This window comes from Catharus ustulatus, chromosome 6 (assembly GCF_009819885.2).
Source record: "Catharus ustulatus isolate bCatUst1 chromosome 6, bCatUst1.pri.v2, whole genome shotgun sequence".
In the NCBI taxonomy this organism is placed as follows: Eukaryota; Metazoa; Chordata; class Aves; order Passeriformes; family Turdidae; genus Catharus; species Catharus ustulatus.
In genome coordinates this window covers 6,919,618-6,937,272 of record NC_046226.1, presented here as the reverse complement: position 1 = coordinate 6,937,272, position 17,655 = coordinate 6,919,618, and the positions used below count along the sequence as shown (strand labels likewise).

Sequence of the window (17,655 nt, the reverse complement as noted above, 5' to 3'; positions counted from 1 at the left end):
TGTAGCCAGGTGGGAGCTGGTCTCTCCTCCCAGGTAACAAGTGATAGGACAAGTGGAAATGGCCTCAAGCTGTGCCAGGGGAAGTTTAAAATGGATATTGGGAATAGTTCTGCTGCTGAAGGGGTGTCAAGCACTGGCACAGGCTGCCCAGGGCAGGGTGGAGTCACCATCCCTGGAGGGATTAGAAAGATGTGTAAATGTGGCACTTGGGAACGTGGTTTAGTGGTGCTTGGCAGTGCTGGGTAAACAGCTGGATCTTAGAGGTGTTTTTTCACCCTAATGATTCTATGATCCCATTATTCTGCAATTTCCATGTGCAGTGATTGAAGATTGGATATTGCAGAGTGCTCTGATGGGGTGGGCTGGCTTTGTAGGCACAGAAAATCTTATCTATCAGAATGTGTCTCTGTGCCTGTGAGGGAGGAGAGAAATTAATTCAGGTGAATCTAGAGCATAATCTCTGTGCCCATGTAAAACCTTAAATGTTTTGTAGGATGCTTTAGCCAGCAGTAGATGAGGAGTCCCTGTGTGCACAGGCGAGGGTTTAAGCTGCATATAACCAACAGGGGGCATTAGGTTTATGCTTATTAAATGTGTATTTCTATTCCTAGCAGGGAAAAATCTGAGTAGTTTGATTGAAAACAGCAGGACGTGAATCTTGTACCCTTAAAAAGATGCAGGATTCTGTTATTTTTTGTTTTATTTCCAGAAGATTTAGTAACTGTATAAGTCTGGTTTTCTTAGGTCTAGCCTGTATCTATTCTGAGACAAAAATAAGTGAGACAGATGTAATTAACAATCAGAAGATTTTTGCATGATTTGCAGCTCAAAAAGCACTTGAAAATTACAAGTGTTTCTAGTACAAATTTGTTTGTATTGGTAATTCCCAGTTTTCTAACCAGAAATTAACACGAGGCTGCAATTACATCTTTCTGATGGAAATGAGATTCCTTAAGTTTGGAGAAATCCTTGCCCTGAATTATTTGATTACTGAATGCAAAGGACTTCAGTGAGGAGCTACAGTGCAAGCACAAATTGTGGTCTTTGGAAATGAAAGTAATATTTATTACAGAGATAATTATTATGGCTACAACCACTCATACCCCTGTACATGGCACTATTCATATACACACTCCTTTTATATTTTGTATTCACAGCACTGACTACAGCCTTTTTCTCTTCACACATGAAGTGGGAAACTGTAGCCTGCTCTGCACTCCTGTTAAACCTCAGCAGCTGGAAAACTGTTTTAGGTGAAGGGATTTCTACAACCTGTAGTTAACTTGAGCTGCATTTGGAAACATGAAAATAGATTAAGGAATTAGATGTCAAATGGGCAATACTGCTGTGAGCTGCTTTCATAAAGCAATGTCAGAACAAATTATTGTCCCAAATGTACAGATGCTCTATGTTTCAGTAAGTTAATTTAATTACCTGCCTTATGTTAAAATGGGTTTTACATCACCTAATAGCTTCTTCCAAAGTAAACTAAAAGTTAGGATTTTGAAATAAGAAATTCTCAACCTCCAGCAGTTGCAGAGTTTTTGCCTGAGATACTCTCAGCAACTCTTGTTCCCCCACAGTCAAAGAGAGACATTCTAATGGTTCAGTGGCACACAGTAACTCCTGTCCCCTGAGCCCTCTTTAAACCCCTGTCATAAATAAATTTTAAAAAGGCAAGATGAGCTTTGTTCATTTTTATCCAGCAAGAAGTTGTTTGGAGGGAGGGTTAGATCCAATTAATCAGTGGATGACTCTGAGGGACACCTCATCCTAAGATTTATTCCACAGCCCAAATGTGCTGCAGGCAGTACAAGGTCTGTAGGCTTCAGGCTGGTCACCCACTATCCACAGAAAAATGTGTTTTATCTTACACTGTTTACCTGGCATGTTTGTAAACACAAGGGAAGAAACCAACCTAGAAAGATTTTTTTTTTTTTAAGTTGCTTGGTCAATGGCCTGGCACAAACTTCCTTCTCACAGAGCAGAATTTAGTGCCCTGCAATTCTTAACTCAGGCTGAGCAGCATTTTGAACAGGGTCTCATCTGCTGGGGCAGTTTTTATTAGTGAAGAGTGGTGTTACTCTGTGTATCCAACAGAACAGCAAATTAGGGACACCTTTTCCATGCTAATCAATTAGTCACAGAAGATGTTACTGCCTTCCAAAGAAGTGCTGGAGTAGCAGCTGTGTGACTTGTTATGAAAGGTCTGTGTGTCAGCAGATTCTGCCTCCACGTTGTGTTTTTCTGCAGAGCCAGCAGCAAATCCTAATAAAACTTAATATGAGAAAACATTGCCAGTGAGGTGATAGGTTGAGATGAACTGCACTAAAGAGGCAATTCCATGCTGAGTCTTTTTTAACTTCTCTGAAGAGTCACTATTATAAACATACCAATTTAAGGACTTCTTTCTGCTCCTGTGAAAATCAATATGAAAACTCACACAGAATTAATCTAAAAAAAGAAAAAGCAGCCAGCCAGCCACCACTCATCCTAAACTTGGACAGCTAAACTTTCTGGTTTTCCAGTAACACAAGTTCTAACAAGCATGTTTAAACTCAAAATTAGCCTCATGCTGAGCTCTAATGACAATTTCTAAAAAAAATAAAAAATAAAATTGCAGCTGAGATAAGCTCTGATGCAAGTAATTTCCTTCTCAAAGGTAATTTTTATAATAAGTGTATATAAATAAGTTTAAAATTGGAAAAAATCCCCGACAATTTGTTCTTAACTGCGTCACTGTTATCATAACATATTCCCCCAAACATATGAAACATTTAACTTAGATTGCCTGCCTTAGAAGCAAATGTTGTGTTCAACACCTGTTTGTGATGTCTGGGTTTTTAGGTACATAACTTCCAGGACAATTTAATGTCACCCCCTTATGTCCACCCTTCAGCCACCAGAAAGTATTGAGATTTTCTAGTGTACTTGAGGCACAATCTCCAGGCTCTCAGAGGTATCCCTGTAATATAAAATGTGAACTTTTAGTTCTGGGGAAGGTTTTTTTTCCTGCTGATTTCAGAAGAGGCTCCAAAATTGGCACAATTCTCACATGGAGAAGGGTCCAGAGAGGTGTCAGAGGTGGGAATAACCTGGATCACCTCTGGGGAGGAAAATGAAGTGTCTCACTCTGCCACAGGCACCTGTGATGACTGACTGGTCTGTCCCCCTTCCTGCCAGTGCATTTTCCTGCCTGCTTCCCACATGTGTGTGCTAGCACCTGTGGAAGGACCAAAATATTTATCTTCCAAAAAATAAAAAAGACCCATGATCAGAGCTAAAGCCCCAGATCCTTGAGTCACAGCACCAGGGACTCTCAGCTTGCCCTTCTTCAGCAAAGAGGATGTCTTCACTTTGGAATCCCCCAGAAAGCCTGGAAACCCAGTGAGAGCACAGCCTGTGAAGCAATTCATGCCTTGGAGCCTGCAGGAAGCCTGAAAAGCAGCTCTGATGCAGAAAATGGCTCCATTCTCCAGCAGGGTGCTTGCTCTCCTCTCATCTCCCATGTGTGACCATGGCTCCACATTCTCTGCTGCTCTTCCTTTCACACTCCCCCACCTCCCCTGTGCTGGGATTGTGACCTTTGGGGTGCAGGGGGGGTGTCACTGTTTAGGGCTTCTTTCAGATTTAATCTAGGCTATTATCTACTCCTGCCTGTAAAAATATCCCTTTCTGCTACTAGGATGGCATTTAGTCCTGAGTTTCCTGTCCCTATGGTGCCAAGGATTTATTGCTGTTTCAAGTAATCCAAAGACTCCCCAAAATATGGGACTCTGGAGTCAAGAGCAGGGTTTTTAAACTGTATCCAGGAAGGACCTGTGAGCCTGTGCAGTCCTTGCCTCTGTCATGGATTTCCTCAGAGCATGCCTGCAAGGATGAATTTGGGGTAAAAATCCAGCATTCGTCAAAAAGGCCAAGAGAAGAAGAATGTGCTTCTGTGACATGTTCTTCGATGGACATTAAATGCAAAATGCTTCTTCTAAGATAAACCAGTGGATTGTTTCCAATTCTGAATCTTTTCTATGATGATTCAGCTCTTGGCAAAAATAAGCTGAGAAGTACAATGTGGAAGCACTGTCATCCCCTCTTCACATGATTGTTATTTCAGGTACTACCTGTTCAGGGTAAAAATATTTTCCACTTAAAAAAACCCCATTAAAAAACAAAAACAAAACCAAAAAAAAATCACCCAACCAACCAAACCAAAAACCCCTCAAATAAACCAAAAGAACAGCAAGAAGAAAAGGACATGAGTCCATTTTTCTTGGCCCTCTGTAATTAATAAAGTGATTTATCTCTGCAAAGCCTGCCAATAAATTATTGGTTGCTATCAACTTATTTCTCAGGATGAAACCCTGGGAGAGGAAGTTGCCATGGACTCATTAGAGCCCCCAGTGATTAACATGGGTGCTGATAATTGCTGTCCTTATGATGGAAGACTTATTCCACATTACCTTTTTGGCCACTGAGCACCAACCATTTACTTTTCACATCTGACTCTGTGATTTTCCCTTGTCCCAGACGTTGCTTCCTGGGCATCTGCAAGCTGCCATCCTGTGGTACTGGTCATACTGGGGTTTCACATTAAATCAGGACTCTTCTTTCCAAGCAGGAGTTTGAGATTTCTGCCTCTTCTCTCCTGAAAGGTCTAGAAGACATTAAAACTTTCACTCTTATCACTGTGTGCTTCCCTACCCACAAACATGCTGCAGCCTGTGTCAGGATTTCCTTCCAGGGTAGGAATTATGAGCTCTGTACCCTTGGAAATGAAAGATTTCCCTTCTTCCAGGGAGAAGGTACACATGAGTCTTGGTTTGGGCCTTGCAGCACCTGCCTGATGCTGTGATAATGGACTTGGAAAGTTTTGATGCTGTTCAATTCAAGGTGTTATTTTAGGTCATTTCAGAGGCTTTAATGGCTCCCTGTGACTGCACAGCTGGACTCATGATAACTGAAGCACAGACCTTGCAGGTGAAGAAATATGAAAAACAACATTAATAAAATGATAATGTTTTAAAGGCTCTTTTCCCCAGTGTCTGATTCTGGCTTAAGAAAAGACTGGAAAAGAAAAATTGGGTTTCTAGCCACTCCAAAGGGAGGCAATACCCGTACAATGCCTGGGTTGCTTCTGCCCTTATGTCTGTGCATTGCAACAGTCTTCAGTTACATTCCCCACAATATTTCATGTGTGTGTGTGTGTATAAACCTCCCCCACTGCCTTCTTGTGACTTGTGTGCAGCTTTGGCCTGCAATATCTTTGGTGTGCCCACTAGAGAAAATGAAAGCAATGAAATAATAAGGCAAGGGCTATAAAAAGTGTCATGTGAAAAGCAAACAAGAGCTGTTATTGTAAAATCTCCCGTTAAACAGGGATCTTCCATGAAGCTGTGCAAGTTGTTCAAACCTAGGCTCTCCCACTGCCCACTCTCCCTGCGCTTTTCATAAGCTCATGGGGAATGCAGAGCTTGTGATCTGGAGAAGTGCTTTGCTCTCCCAGCTGTAACCAAAGCCTGCAGACACTGAGTGCATAAACTTCTGCTGAACTGGGACTCCTCTGCTAAAGGATCCTGCATGTCTCAAGTTGGGCACTGTGATTTCCCTGACCATTTTGACCTTAATCTCCCTGTGCCCCAGTTTCCTGTCTGATCCCAGTATGACAAGGTAGAATGCAGAAGATATTCAATGGTGCCTACAAAGCACCAGCAGATTAGTGGTGAGCACCACACAGAAAAAAAATTAATCATGCCATACTTGAGCAGAGGTTGGCTGGGGTCCCAGGAATGTGGCACAAGGCCATGTTGAATGAGAAGTGTAAAAGGGAAAGGCTTAGCCATTATCCCTGCACTGAGCCATCCTCAGTGCATCCCAGGTGCAGGATACACAGGGAGCCTTAATTCTTCCTAATTCCTGTGTGCTTGACTCAGCTGAATGCTGCTGCCTCCCAGAAATTCTGCATTCCTTTGCTTTGAACTGCTAAAGGAGCTGAGGGACAGGAGATTCATAACTTCCAGGTCTACTTGTCCAGACTTAACTTGCCCAACACAACAGAGAATAAAGAATTCTCATCGGTGCCAAATTAGAATCCAGCGAGTACTTTAGGTCTGAGGTTTCATCAATACTTTCCATCAATTTTATACCAAAAGCAGTGACTTTTGTTGAGGTTTTATTGATTTCCTGTCTGCCAAAGTACTTCTTCAAATTTGTAATGGGGTAAGAAGCAAACCCCCCCACAAAGCAGGGAAGGAAAGAAACTGTGATTTTTCATTTTTAGGAAAGAAACAGCAATTTATTTCCTCCCCCTCTCTATTTTTTGTCATCTAAGTATTTTTTTCTGGAATTATCAGGTGCTGCTATGAGCAGTGATATTTCCTCCTTTCTGAAGACTGCTGTCTGAAGGCAATGCAGAAATGCAGACCTGATGCCATCCCCTCAGCAACTTCCAGACTCAGATTTCATCTTTATGGCGAGCAGGATGGGGGGCTCAGAGATGCTGCTTTGCTTCCTGCAGATTTCTGACAACCCCCACCCAGTTCTAGGGTAGTGTTTTTCGACCCAGTAAAAAACCCCCTAACCTTATAGTCCTCCCTACTGAGGAGAAAAAGTTGCAGCATGAGCTTCCCTGTTGTCCCACTGCAGTATCTGACAACAGATGTGCTTTACTCATGAGAAAGATTCATTAATGCTCTTAGCTGAAAAGTCTCTTCTGTTATGTTTTTTGGTGCAGATTATTTGGGTTGTAAGGAGAAAACTCTACCTGCTTTCCCACCATTTAACATCCTTCAAATGTCTGGCATCTGTTTCCCACTTGAGCTGTTGTTACAGTAATACCTGTAGGTCATTGGAAGTCAAATATTGCTAATTTGGAGTTCATATGTACAAATCATGTTGTTCATAACAAAAGCCCACGGTCATCCTGATGCTGGTTTTTACAATGGGAAGTCTTCTGTGTGCACCTGGGGTAGAAAACATCTCTGAGCCTTGCCAAGGGTATTCCATGACTCAGTTCTGCTCACAATATTTTTAGATTTATGCGGGTGAGTCTCACTGGGTCCCCAGGGTGGTCCCAGGGAACCTGACTCACCTTGTTACACACAGCACTGAGAGCAAAGGAAATGTGCATCTGTTCAGCAGCTCGGATGTTCCAATGACTCAGGCGATTGGATTGGATCAGTGCCTGACCTGTTTATGCTGCTCTGTGTCTCCCTCCCCTCTAGGAGCCCTGGGAGCGATGATTCTCCAATTCATAAATTCGCAGAAGACACATTTAAGGCTCTGTGCTGTGAATAAGAACCGGTTCTGAAATGTTTAATAGTCCCTGAAGTGAAATAACCCTCTCCTGTAGGTTTGGATTCCAAGGGTCAGCTCTTCACCACATGCAGCTGAACTTCATCGTGTGTGCTGTCTCCAATTGCTGTGGGAGCTCGGTGCTTGCCCACTGCTAGGTTGGATTTGGTTATTGTGCCTTTTGTAGAAATACCAGAAAAGAGGTAAATCACCCTGAGCAGGTGCTTCAAATTTCAGAAGAAAAGAAATGGTGAAGCAGAAAGAATCGTGATTACTTTTACCCTGGTACAGCGATGTGCTTATTCCCTTTTTGCCTTTTTCCTTTTAGGAAAGGAAAACTAGTTTCTTCCCTTAAAGAAATAAAGTTTGCAAGCCAGGAAGAAAGAAGAACTAGGATTGCTCTGATCATCCATCAGCAATGTTGTTACATTTAGCTTAGACTTCTTTTTCTTCTTAATGTTTTAACAATTAATACATTCCTTAAAATTGAAACTGTTTTCATTTACCTATTCTGGAGAAAAAAAAAAAAAAAGGAAAAAAAAGCATTTTGAATCACAGTTGGTTTTCTGTCACACTTAATAACAGCTGGTTGAGACTGGGGCATTTTTGATGTAGAAAGAAGCTGCCAAGTTGTCTTTTTCCTACTTACACTGACCTCAAACCTTTCTGACAGTTTCCTGCGTGGTGGCTCGATGCTGTTTCCAAGCACAGTTCGAAGATTCCCAAAAGAAGACAAGAGTCTCTTTGCAGTTCCCGGTTTGCTTTCTTTGTCAGACTCTTCTTTTCAAGGTTATCTTTAGCCTCATCCAGCATTCCAGGAAAAGAAAGAAGTGTCCTCTGGAGTTTTTTGCAGCCTTGGTATAGAAACATCCCACCACGTCTTGCCGTTCCTATCTGACGTCTGTGACATTTAAAGATGTGGTTTTGGGGCTTGTCCCTCTCCATAACCTATTGTTTAATTAGTGCCACTGGAAATAAAGCAAAAGAAGTTAAACGAGGGATTTGAAGCTGAGGAGAATGGAGCAGGGAGGATGGAGTGACTCTTGGGCATGGCTGTCACATCAGAACAGAACAGTTTAGTGGGAAGGGGGAACAAGAAAGGGTTTGGTGAAAAGGGGAGTGGGAGGGCAAGTAGCAAGTCTAGGGAGGGTTGGGAAATGAGTATAAAAATTCAGATTGGTTGGGAGGGAGGTCCTGGCAGCACTGGCCGCACAGATCAGTCACTCAGTATTTGCTGTGCACAGGTGCTTTAGGACAAGGCATTGCCCTCCACCCTTCAATTACCGGGAGGGAAATTTCCCTGTACCTCGGGACAGCGCTCAGCAGGAGCATCTTTTAAACCACACCACTCTAACGAAAGCCCTGAAGATGCCGAACCTGGATGGAAAACAATGAATGTTTGACAAATCGGGTGTGGTTCATACCCCGAAATTGTTTTCTGTCAGCATTCCCAAGCTGATTGTAATTGAGCCGCTCCTGATTTGCATTTGTTTAAATGAAAGGAATACCAGACATTTTCCAGGAACAGCAATACTGGCTCCCAGGAAAGAGCTGTTCCAGCAGCAGCTCCTGGTGTGGTAGAGATTTTAAACTTTAAGCTGTGGAGTGCAGGTGACCTCAGTGTGACTTGCTGAACCAAGACTCAAGCACAGGAGGAAGCAGGTGCTTCAAGCAGGATGAAAAAATAAATAAATTGATTTTTCCACAGTGGAATGATGTCCCCTGGGAAAAGCACTGCTGCTTGTGCCAACCAGGGCAGGAGTGTGCGGCACACTGGGATGTGCTCTGCAGAGAATGCTCCTGCTCTGAACAAACACTGATTTTCCATGTCTCAGTTCCTTCTACGATCCTTTCCTGCCTGCAGCAGCATGCAAAATTGGCAGAAGCAGTAGGTGGAGAAATTCCTTCCAGGATTTTACTATCCGTAGCTTTAAAAAATACTATCCTAGTCAAGAAACGGCTGGAGGGAGGACGGTGGCCGGGGCCGGAATGGGCGAAGCTTGCCCAGAAACTCGGGTGTGGCACTGACTCACCTGCTCCGCTGGGGCTCCGGCGCAGCAGAGCCTGCTCCCTGAGTACGGGGAGAAAAGAGGTTTCCACCCCAAATCCACCTCCTGTTGCCTCGCACGGAGAGAGGGGGGAATGCTCCAAGAAATATTTGATGCCTTCAGGCAGGGCTAGTGGCGTTTAACACGTTTCGTTGCACTTTGCATTTATCTTTGGCGGGCGAAGCGCGGCCGCCTTCCAGTGTGTGCCATACGAGTGTTTCCCCTCAAACCCAACCACCGTGGGGGATAAAAAACCCCAAAGAACAACCACAAACCTAACGATGCATAGATGCAAAACCAGGAGGGGTGGGGAGGGGGTTTTGTGTGAGTTTCGCTCAGGGCAGAACTTCATGGAGGACCAGCGAAGGGGGGATGCTGAGGGGTGTGCGGGATGCTCAGAGGGATGTGCGGGATGCTCAGAGGGATGTGCGGGATGCTCAGAGGGATGTGCGGGATGCTCAGAGGGATACGGGGATGCTCGGAGGGATACGGGGGATACTCGAGGGATGCGGGGGATGCTCGAGGGATGCGAGGGATACTCGGAGTGATGTGGAGGATGCTCGGAGGGGTGCGGGGGATGGTCGAGGGATGCGGGGGATGCTCGTAGTGATGTGGGGGATGCTCGGAGTGATGTGGGGGATGCTCAGACTGATGCGAGGGACGCTCGGCGGGACGGAAGGGATGCCGGCAGACCGCACACCGTGTCCCCCCGCATCCTCCCCATCCCCCGCCGTCCCCCCCCGTCCCCCCCATGCCCTGGCATCCCGCGGGCCGGCGGGGCGGGCGCGCAGGCGCAGGGGGGGCGGGCGCGGCGCGGGGAGCGCGGAGCGCGGCGCGGCCCCAGACCGCGCTGCAGCCGCCGCGGGGGCGCCTCTACCATGAGCGGCCGCGGCCGCCCCTGCGCGACTCACGGGCACCGGGCGCTGCCGCCGCCGCCGCCGGCCCCCCCCCGCCGCCGCCGCCGCCGCCGCTGCCGCCGCGCACCCCCGGCCCCCGAGCCCGGCGCTGCAGGATGCCGGGGGGCAAGAGAGGGCTGGTGGCACCGCAGAACACCTTCCTGGAGAACATCGTCCGGCGCTCCAGCGGTGAGAGATTCCCCCGGTCATGCCCGTCCATCCCTCCGGTTTCTCGCCCCGGCGTTGCCGCGCCGCGCATCCCCTCTGGAGCATCCCCTCGCGGTCCTTTCCCTGCCTCCCCGCACTTCTCACATCGCTACTGCCGATTTGAACCTTTTTCTCCTCTATGAGACAATAAATTGTCATCCTCTCCCCCCATACGTTTTTCCCCCCTTTTTCTTATTCTTTAGTTTTGTAGTAATTAGGACTCGCAACTGTTTCCATTCAGGGGGTTCAAAGTTTTTTTTGCAATTCTGTGACACTTTAAAGTCTGTGGCGAAGGTGCCGGGAAAGCGGTGAGGGAGTGACTGTGGTTTGGATGATGGTAATGCTGTGGCTGAGCAAATGGGTGAAGAACTGTCTGCAGTTGGTCATTTACGGCTCCTCTGTTAGGTGAATATTTACAGGGCTAGTTCAGGACTGTGTGGCACCCAGTTATTCCTTGCTGCTGGAGTTAATTTCTCTCTTTCTAGTGCAAAGCACTGACCAAGAGCACTGCTCACAGCTCCATTAAAGTTACGATGTGCTTGCAGCTCACTGTCTCTTTGGGTGTGCTGATGTAGATGCTGCTTTAGGGAAGTCCTGTGCTAGTTACATTCATTTTTTAATGCAGTTTTTGCACTGGCACGTAACTACTGAGACATAGGAGTGTTTGCACAAATGTAGGAGAGCTCGGCTTTGGGTTTGCTAAAAGGTAACTCCTTGGTCAGCCCAAGTTTAGGGTGATGCTCCCATGGGGAAGCACTGCTGTGCCAGCGTACATCTGGGGACAGGAGTGGGAAAGGTGAGCGGAACACTGAGAAGAGTTACTACATTTAGTATTAATCAAGACACCAATGGGCTGTGAAATGATGCTGAAAAATGTTCCTTTCCACCTTTCCATCTTGCACAGCGCTGGAGGTACCTCACAGTCACACCAGTACTGTCTGGTGTGCTGGCTTGGAGTGGATTTTGAAGGCAGGTAGTGAATTGGTGATTCATGGATTTTCCTCATGAGCAGGAGCCGGATGAGGAGTTGGAATTTGTTTCCAAATGTTGTGTGTTAAAATGCCAGCATTGTATTGAGCCGTTTTTGGGGGGCTTCCTCCCTCTCGTGTTGCCTCTGTCAGTCCTGTGCTCGGCAGCTGACTCCCTGTCAAGCCCTGTAGCTGCACGATCTCCAAGAGCTGGTTTCCCCCAGTAATGTATTTATTTCCCAGGATATTAAATGCAGGCTTAATTAATAGGCATTTATATAGCACTTTGCCTCTGACAATTTCAAAGTGTTGGGTGGAATTTAATTACACGTATGACTCCTTGTGGAAGAGGACATACAGAGACTTTCTCAACCTGTTCATCAAATTGTGGTGTAAATGGGGGCTTGGGGCAGCACAGCTGATTTCCCTAGGTCATGCAGCATGTCACTGGCAGGGCTGGGAGCATGGTCTGGGAATGCCATGGTTTTGTATCCAGCTCTAATTAAATCACACATCCTCCCTGGTGAAAGCTCAGTAAAGCTTTGAGATATCAAAAACTGGAAAAGCTCAGAAGGCTTTCGAACATTATACTTTAAAAGCATGTATCCCCTCCAGTTTTTAACCTGGTCTAATTTAGGAGCATAAATCATGCTGATCTGGTCATTTATTCTGCTTTTGTTGTGCCACTGATGATGTCTAAGCATGGTGCTAGCTAGAGAGGTAAATCTTCCCTGTTGGACACCAAGAGGAAAGTAGATTGGGAATTTGTATTAAACTCATGTAAGTTGTCAGTGTTGTGAGCTGAAATGTGATTTAGTTCTTATTTTTGTCATCCAGGACATAGCCTTATTTATCCTTTATAGAAATAGTAATTTTCATTGGATTCAGTACTGTTTAATCCAAACTCAACAGTATACAGTGGAGCAAATCTGGTTCAAGTATCTCCTGCCAGCGCTCGGTAGAAAACAAGGATTTGGTCTGCTGGCTGTCTGCTGGGTTTGTTTTTAGACTTGGATTCACCGAGTTCCAAGGGATTTTTCACTGACAGTTTGAGGAATGGGATGAAGGAAAGACTGATGATTGTTTTTAAAAATACATCTTCAGCATTCCCCCCAAAAAAGCCTTTCTGTCACCATTCCTGGTTTGGGAACATTCTCCTTTGAGGTTTGTCACATTTGTGCAATCCCCTTGCACTTCTTGATCATAAGTCTTTTTTTAACAGTCAGGAGAAGGTTTGTGGATGTGGGTAATGACTTCTATTAGGCTACGGGTAGTGCTGGAAAAAATCAGGCAGGTATTTCAGCAGATAGGCTCTTCTTCAGGTGAAATAGAAGCAATGGCTTCAAAATGAAGTGTTGATGGAGACAAATGACTCAGAGTTACCAGAGATGGATCCTAATAAGAAAATTTATAGACAAAATTGTAATAATTTTAAAATGTGAAAAGTCAGGACTGGGAGTGGGTGCAGTGGGAATACGGTGTGCAGGCTTGGTGTGGTGTTAAAAGCAATCATATATTGAATTTTCAGCATTCTTTGGGCACTTTCTCTTTAGGAATGTTGAGAACCCTTCCTTTTTACCTCAGCTTTGGCTGCTCATCAGGTTAAAATTGTGGGAGAAGTGCTCACAGTGTGCAGCCATGAGCAAAGCACCAAGGAGCTGAGCAGAAAGGAGCGGGGTGGCTGTGACCAGGATGGCTCTGAAGCGGGGTGACCGTGGCTCTTTGCCCTCTGTGTTGGGGAGTGGGAGAGCTGAGCTGCCCTGCTGGATGTCCTGTCCATGCCAGTGTGTTTGGGAAGGATGGAGCAGCTGCCAAAGCCATGGAGAGTCCCACGGTGTCGCCTTGCCTGGGGAAATCTCTTTTGGAGACGACTTTCCACCTTGGAGCTTGTGAAGTGCTTTAGGTCAGCGTTGAACTTTGGGGTTTGGGTAGCATCCCAGGTTGCAGGTGCTTCCCAGAGCATGGGGAGGTGCATGGCAGCCTCTGCTTGGCAGGGCTTTGCTCCCACCAGAGCTGAGCTCCACTTACGGGGAGCCAAAGCCCACGGGGAGCAGCAGGGTCTGTCCTCAGCGCTGCTGTGGTTGGTAAAAGGGACAGGCAGAGCTGTCTTCAGGGTAACCTCAGTGCACTCTCTGCAATCTTCTTTTTTTCTTCTGCTAAAGCACAGTGAAAATACATTGAGGCTTATCTGAGGCTCACAAAGATTGATACAATCTCGCTACAGCCGTGGCTGTGCCCTAGATCTCAAGAGCACCAGGTGTTTTGCTGAGCTGAAAGGTGTTTTGTGAGAGCACTGGGCTAAACCACATTAAGGTGTCTGCCTTTTACTGCCATTAGTATTTGGGATGTTTAATAAGGACCATCCTAAGGGCAATGTTCTCTCCCAAGATGTTCTCAGCAGGCTGTGCCTGTTATTACTGATATTATTGTTCACTCCTTCAGTGCATTTAGAGCTCCTACTGATGCTGACCTGTGCTCAGCTTTGTGGAAGTGCAGAGGGTAAAGAACTGGGCAAGTCTCTAGATCAGGACTGGGATTTATGGACCTGTCCCATGGGCAGAGTCATCCAGTGAGTTGAGCCATGCAAGTCTGTCTTGCCTTCACAAATTCTATCAACAAAAAAATCAAGTGTATGTTGATGGCATAATTGACTTTTGTGGTGGAGCATGAATTTGTGGAAAGGGTGACTCTGGGACTTGGCAGCAATCCACAATAAAGACTGCTAATAGTTTGGAAGAGGGAATGAATTTAGTGAAAAACTGTATATAATAAATATATTATCTTTATGATAAGAGTCATTATTGGGTATTGTTTCTGTTGCAATAACTCTTAAAAGCTTCCTTATGAAAGTGGGTCTTTCACAAATGCATTTTGACACTGGGATGAAATCCTAGCTCTGTATGGCTAATATGGGAATTTCAGCATGAATTTTAATGAATCTAGCATTTAAATCGTGGCCTTTTTCAGCTTTATGCCCTGTTCCTAAAAAGCAGTTCCTTCCCACAGACCTTTATGCCTGCTGGGTCCCTGTGACTGGTGGGTGAAAGGATCAGTCCTGTTCACAGGTGATTTTGTTACCTGGAAAGGAGTGGGGGGAACAAGTGTCACATCTGTGACACCTTTTAAATTTTTATTCCACTGGTATAACTGATAAAAAAAGCATCTCTTGTCTCTTCTGTTCTTACTAGCTCATGTAGGGTTCCTGTTTTCCAGGCAGGGGTGTGGGATATGATACACATGGGCTTCTCTCCCCTGTATTAAAACAAGTTGCATTTTCATCTGGCACCAATTAAATTACACATGCTACACAGAGAAAGTTCTTTAAAGGAAAGTACCTCAAGTTTAGTGGATGTGTCTGTCACTTGGGATGCCCTGAGAAAAATGCAGAGCTCAGCAGTTCCCTAAATCCCTGCACAGAAGCAGGATGCACCTTCCTTCCTTCCTTCCTTCCTTCCTTCCTTCCTTCCTTCCTTCCTTCCTTCCTTCCTTCCTTCCTTCCTTCCTTCCTTCCTTCCTTCCTTCCTTCCTTCCTTCCTTCCTTCCTTCCTTCCTTCCTTCCTTCCTTCCTTCCTTCCTTCCTTCCTTCCTTCCTTCCTTCCTTCCTTCCTTCCTTCCTTCCTTCCTTCCTTCCTTCCTTCCTTCCTTCCTTCCTTCCTTCCTTCCTTCCTTCCTTCCTTCCTTCCTTCCTTCCTTCCTTCCTTCCTTCCTTCCTTCCTTCCTTCCTTCCTTCCTTCCTTCCTTCCTTCCTTCCTTCCTTCCTCCCTTCCCTTCCTTCCCTTCCTTCCTTCCCTCCCTTCCCTTCCTTCCCTTCCTTCCCTTCATTCCTTCCTTTTCCTCCCTCCCTTCCTCATTTAATTTCTATTATTATTATTATATTTAATTTTCTTCTTTTTTTTTTTCCTTTCTCACCTTTTGTCCCGTGGTTGGTGGGATGGGGTGGTGGGAGAGGTGTCCATCCTCTCCTTCTGGAGGAAATTTGAGTGCTGCTGAGCACTTGCCACAAGAGGTCACTGCAAGAGCTGCTGCATTCCCAGGTTAATGTTAAAACCTGAGAGAAGGAAAAAAATTAAATTGATTTTTTTTTTTTTTTTGAGGAAACATTCAGGTTTTCTTATTGCAGTTGGAAGGAGTATACAGGCAAAGAATAATGTCAGGAAGTGGAAATACATTTAATTAGCCTGTTTTACAGGGTGCTGTCTAATGGTGGACTGGGATTTTAAGTTATTGGATATCAGTCTTGGATAGCTGAAGGAAATAGGATTTTCTGATTTGATAACATTAAATAATAGAAGATTTTGGGGTCGTTACTCTAATAATCTGCTTTTCAGATAAAAAAAGGACAATACTTGTTTAATCAGCACACTCAGGGCACTGGCTATGGTAAGTGCTAAGCCCTGGCTATCCCAAGGGGCCAGGACCTCACTCCACAGCCAGGAGGGGTTCTGGGATCCTGTGCAAAGCTTTGCTTCAGCCACTGGCACGGAGAGGAGAGCTCAGGGGGTGCAGCCCATTTTCTGCCCAAACAGGTATTTTTGGGAAGCAGCCAGGCTGTGTGGAGCTGCAGCCAGGACTCGCTGTGAGCTCAGCGTTTGCTGGAGGAGCCTTGTGTCTGAAGAGCTCCTGGTACCACAATTTTCTCCTCTGGGAATGGGAAGGCAGAACTCTCATTTGTATAAAGCTGGAAGTCTGGATTCTGGCTCTCCCTGAGGGTGCCTGTGTGCCTTGAGTGAGAGCTCCAGCATGCTCCAGTTTAAATTTAGTCTCAGTACATCTATGTTGTGTTCTGCATAATTTTAATAGAGAGCAGATTCAGCAGTGGCATTTAGATGATAACTGGGATAGGTGAGGGTTAGTTTAATTCTAGGATAAATGGATGTGTGGGGGAGAAACTGTGATCAGAATTGTATGAAATGACGTTTTTCAGGTAATTCATAGAGATGCTCTCATGTCCTTATTGCCTCAGAGCTCTTCCTGGGGTCAGTGATGTGCCACAGTAAAGGCAGGGGCTGTTTGTGGGCTTCCACACTCCAAATGACTGCAGTTCATTTTCTAAGTTTCAAGGAGATAAATTTCAGGTAGACTCTAATTTTTCTCCATGAGCTCACCTGCTAAATTGCTGAAAGCTGCTGTGTTCCCAGCTGAGTGGCTTACATGTGAATTTAATATTTCAGCCAGCGCTGGATTATTTGTCTTCTGTTTTATTTGAGAAGCAGTTTTTGGGGCAGGAAGTGGATAATTTCAGCAGAGTCAGTGTGATGACACCTTGCTCTGGGTTTAGCCCTTGCTGCATCTCCATAGCATGAGTATTAAATAAAGACAGCACTGGCACAGAAAGGTGACGTAAAGAGTCAGTCCTTTGAGAGTTTATTTTTTTCAGGCAAGCAACGCTTAATGTACTGGGTAAATTGGATGACACTGATGTTTTGCATGCTTTAAAGACACTGGGGAAATTACAGCTTTGTTAGAAAACAGCACTGTGGTTTTACTGACAGGAGTACAAAGTGCTGGTGGAGGTTGCTGCTTCGAGAACTGAGATTTGTCTGCAGCCAGCCCCAGAGCTGGAGGGATGTTGAGACAGATTTCAGAGGGCTGTGCTCTCCAAGAGGGCTCAGGATCTTCCTCTGTATTTCATGGGGTCACACATGAGCACATGGCTGGAGTCACCACAGAAAACACTGGGTATTGTCAGGGCCAAGACTCGCTCAGGAAAGCTAAGAAAATTTAAAAAGAGAACTTTTTTAGTACACCCCTCCTGAGTACACCCACAGAGGAGCACCACCAGTTTTCCAAGATGCTCTGAACAAGTCTGCAGCAATAATGCTGACCCTGTACAGTTTTGAGCAGAATCAACTGACAACAGCTGAGGTGGTTCAGGGTTTTTATATTAGCAAAAAAAGGCAAATTCCAGATATTTCCCAGCCCCCATGAGGTCTGAGCTGCCTTTGCTGTGCAGTGGAAGGGTGGTGGTTCTGAAGGACAGCTCTGTGTCAAATTGATAGAGTTAGGAATTTGTTCCTAGATGGAAACACTGCTTCCTTTTGTTGCTGTAATCATTATTGTTGTTTGTGTTCTGCTACTACTTTACTTTCTATAGAACGTCTTTTCAGAGGTGACCTTTCTAAAAAGGTCAGTTGCCAGTTTCCTTGGGAAGAGAGGGAATTCTCAAAAATGGTGATTTAAACAATTTTGGTTGCAAGTGGTACCCAAGCATTCTTGAGAAAAAATGATTAGAGACAACGTTTCTCACTT

At 45.3% G+C, this 17,655-nt stretch overlaps 1 protein-coding gene across 1 annotated transcript in view; it reads left to right on the top strand.

Moving 5' to 3' along the window:
- The first annotated feature begins 10,306 nt into the window (after positions 1-10,306).
- Positions 10,307-17,655, top strand: part of KCNH5 (potassium voltage-gated channel subfamily H member 5) — a 157,519-nt gene continuing 150,170 nt past the window's right edge. The window contains exon 1 of the mRNA XM_033062188.1: positions 10,307-10,420. Within this exon, the coding sequence (XP_032918079.1) occupies positions 10,348-10,420 (73 nt within the window). The 5' untranslated portion in view covers positions 10,307-10,347. The remainder of the gene's footprint in view (positions 10,421-17,655) is intronic.